This window comes from Bison bison, unplaced genomic scaffold (assembly GCF_000754665.1).
Source record: "Bison bison bison isolate TAMUID 2011002044 unplaced genomic scaffold, Bison_UMD1.0 scf7180017480521, whole genome shotgun sequence".
NCBI classification, from domain to species: domain Eukaryota; kingdom Metazoa; phylum Chordata; class Mammalia; order Artiodactyla; family Bovidae; genus Bison; species Bison bison.
In genome coordinates this window covers 1-778 of record NW_011383165.1, presented here as the reverse complement: position 1 = coordinate 778, position 778 = coordinate 1, and the positions used below count along the sequence as shown (strand labels likewise).

The 778-nt window shown below is 72.1% G+C and overlaps 1 protein-coding gene across 1 annotated transcript; it reads right to left on the bottom strand.

Annotated features, from left to right (window-relative positions):
- Positions 1–16: 16 nt before the first annotated feature.
- On the bottom strand, positions 17–772 carry LOC104990307. The gene is made up of 2 exons (XM_010842339.1): positions 735–772; positions 17–553 (listed from the first exon to the last, which is right to left on the bottom strand). Exon 2 carries the CDS (start codon positions 536–538, stop codon positions 17–19), a length of 522 nt encoding a protein of 173 aa, XP_010840641.1. The 5' UTR covers positions 539–553; positions 735–772.
- Between the last annotated feature and the right edge of the window lie 6 nt (positions 773–778).

Below are 778 nucleotides of genomic sequence, written 5' to 3'. Positions count from 1 at the left end.
TGGGAGGAGCCGGGGGTCAGGGGAGCCCTAGGGGGAGTGGGGCAGGTGGGAGGTGGGGAGCCCTGGGGGGAGCAGGGGGGCAGGGGAGCCCTGTGGGGACGGGGCGGCAGGCCCACCTCGTTGAAGAGCAGCTCCCGCCGCTGCTGCTTGCGCAGGTCCATCTTCTTTGACGGCCACCAGCCTGCCGGAGCTGCGCACGGTGGCGATGCACACGATGCCAGTGGAGCCCTCGCCAACTTGATGAAGTTGTCCAGGTAGAACGGGGGTCGGCCAGGGTCCACCACCAGCTGCAGGGCAGCCCGGAACTGCTCGTGAGACACTCGGCTGGGGTTCCCGGCGTGTGGTGGAGCGGGGCCGGGGGCCCGGGGCGGGGGCCCGGCGGGGCGGCGAGGGCGCGGGCTGGAGGGGCCAGCTGGGGCTCAGAGGCATGGGGGCCCAGCACTCCAGGGCTGGGGGCGCCGTGGGCTCGGGCAGTGGGCCGGGAGGAGGAGGACTGGGGGACAGCCAGGCCCCCCACCGATGGCCCGTTGGGGGCCATGTTGTGAGGCTCCCCCTGTAACAGAAAAGAGAGGCGGCTGTCAGGGGAGGGGCTGGGGGACAGGGATCCCGGCTGCGGAACAGACAATGGCGGTCAAGATGGAGATGGACAGTGGGCTGGGGCAGGCTGGAGTTGGTGGGTGGGAACAGGGTGGGCAAGGCAACGGTCAGGGGTCCTGGGGTGGGGGAGTGGTTACCTGGGTGCCCCGGGACGGGTGGTCCGTGTCGGCCCGCGGGGACG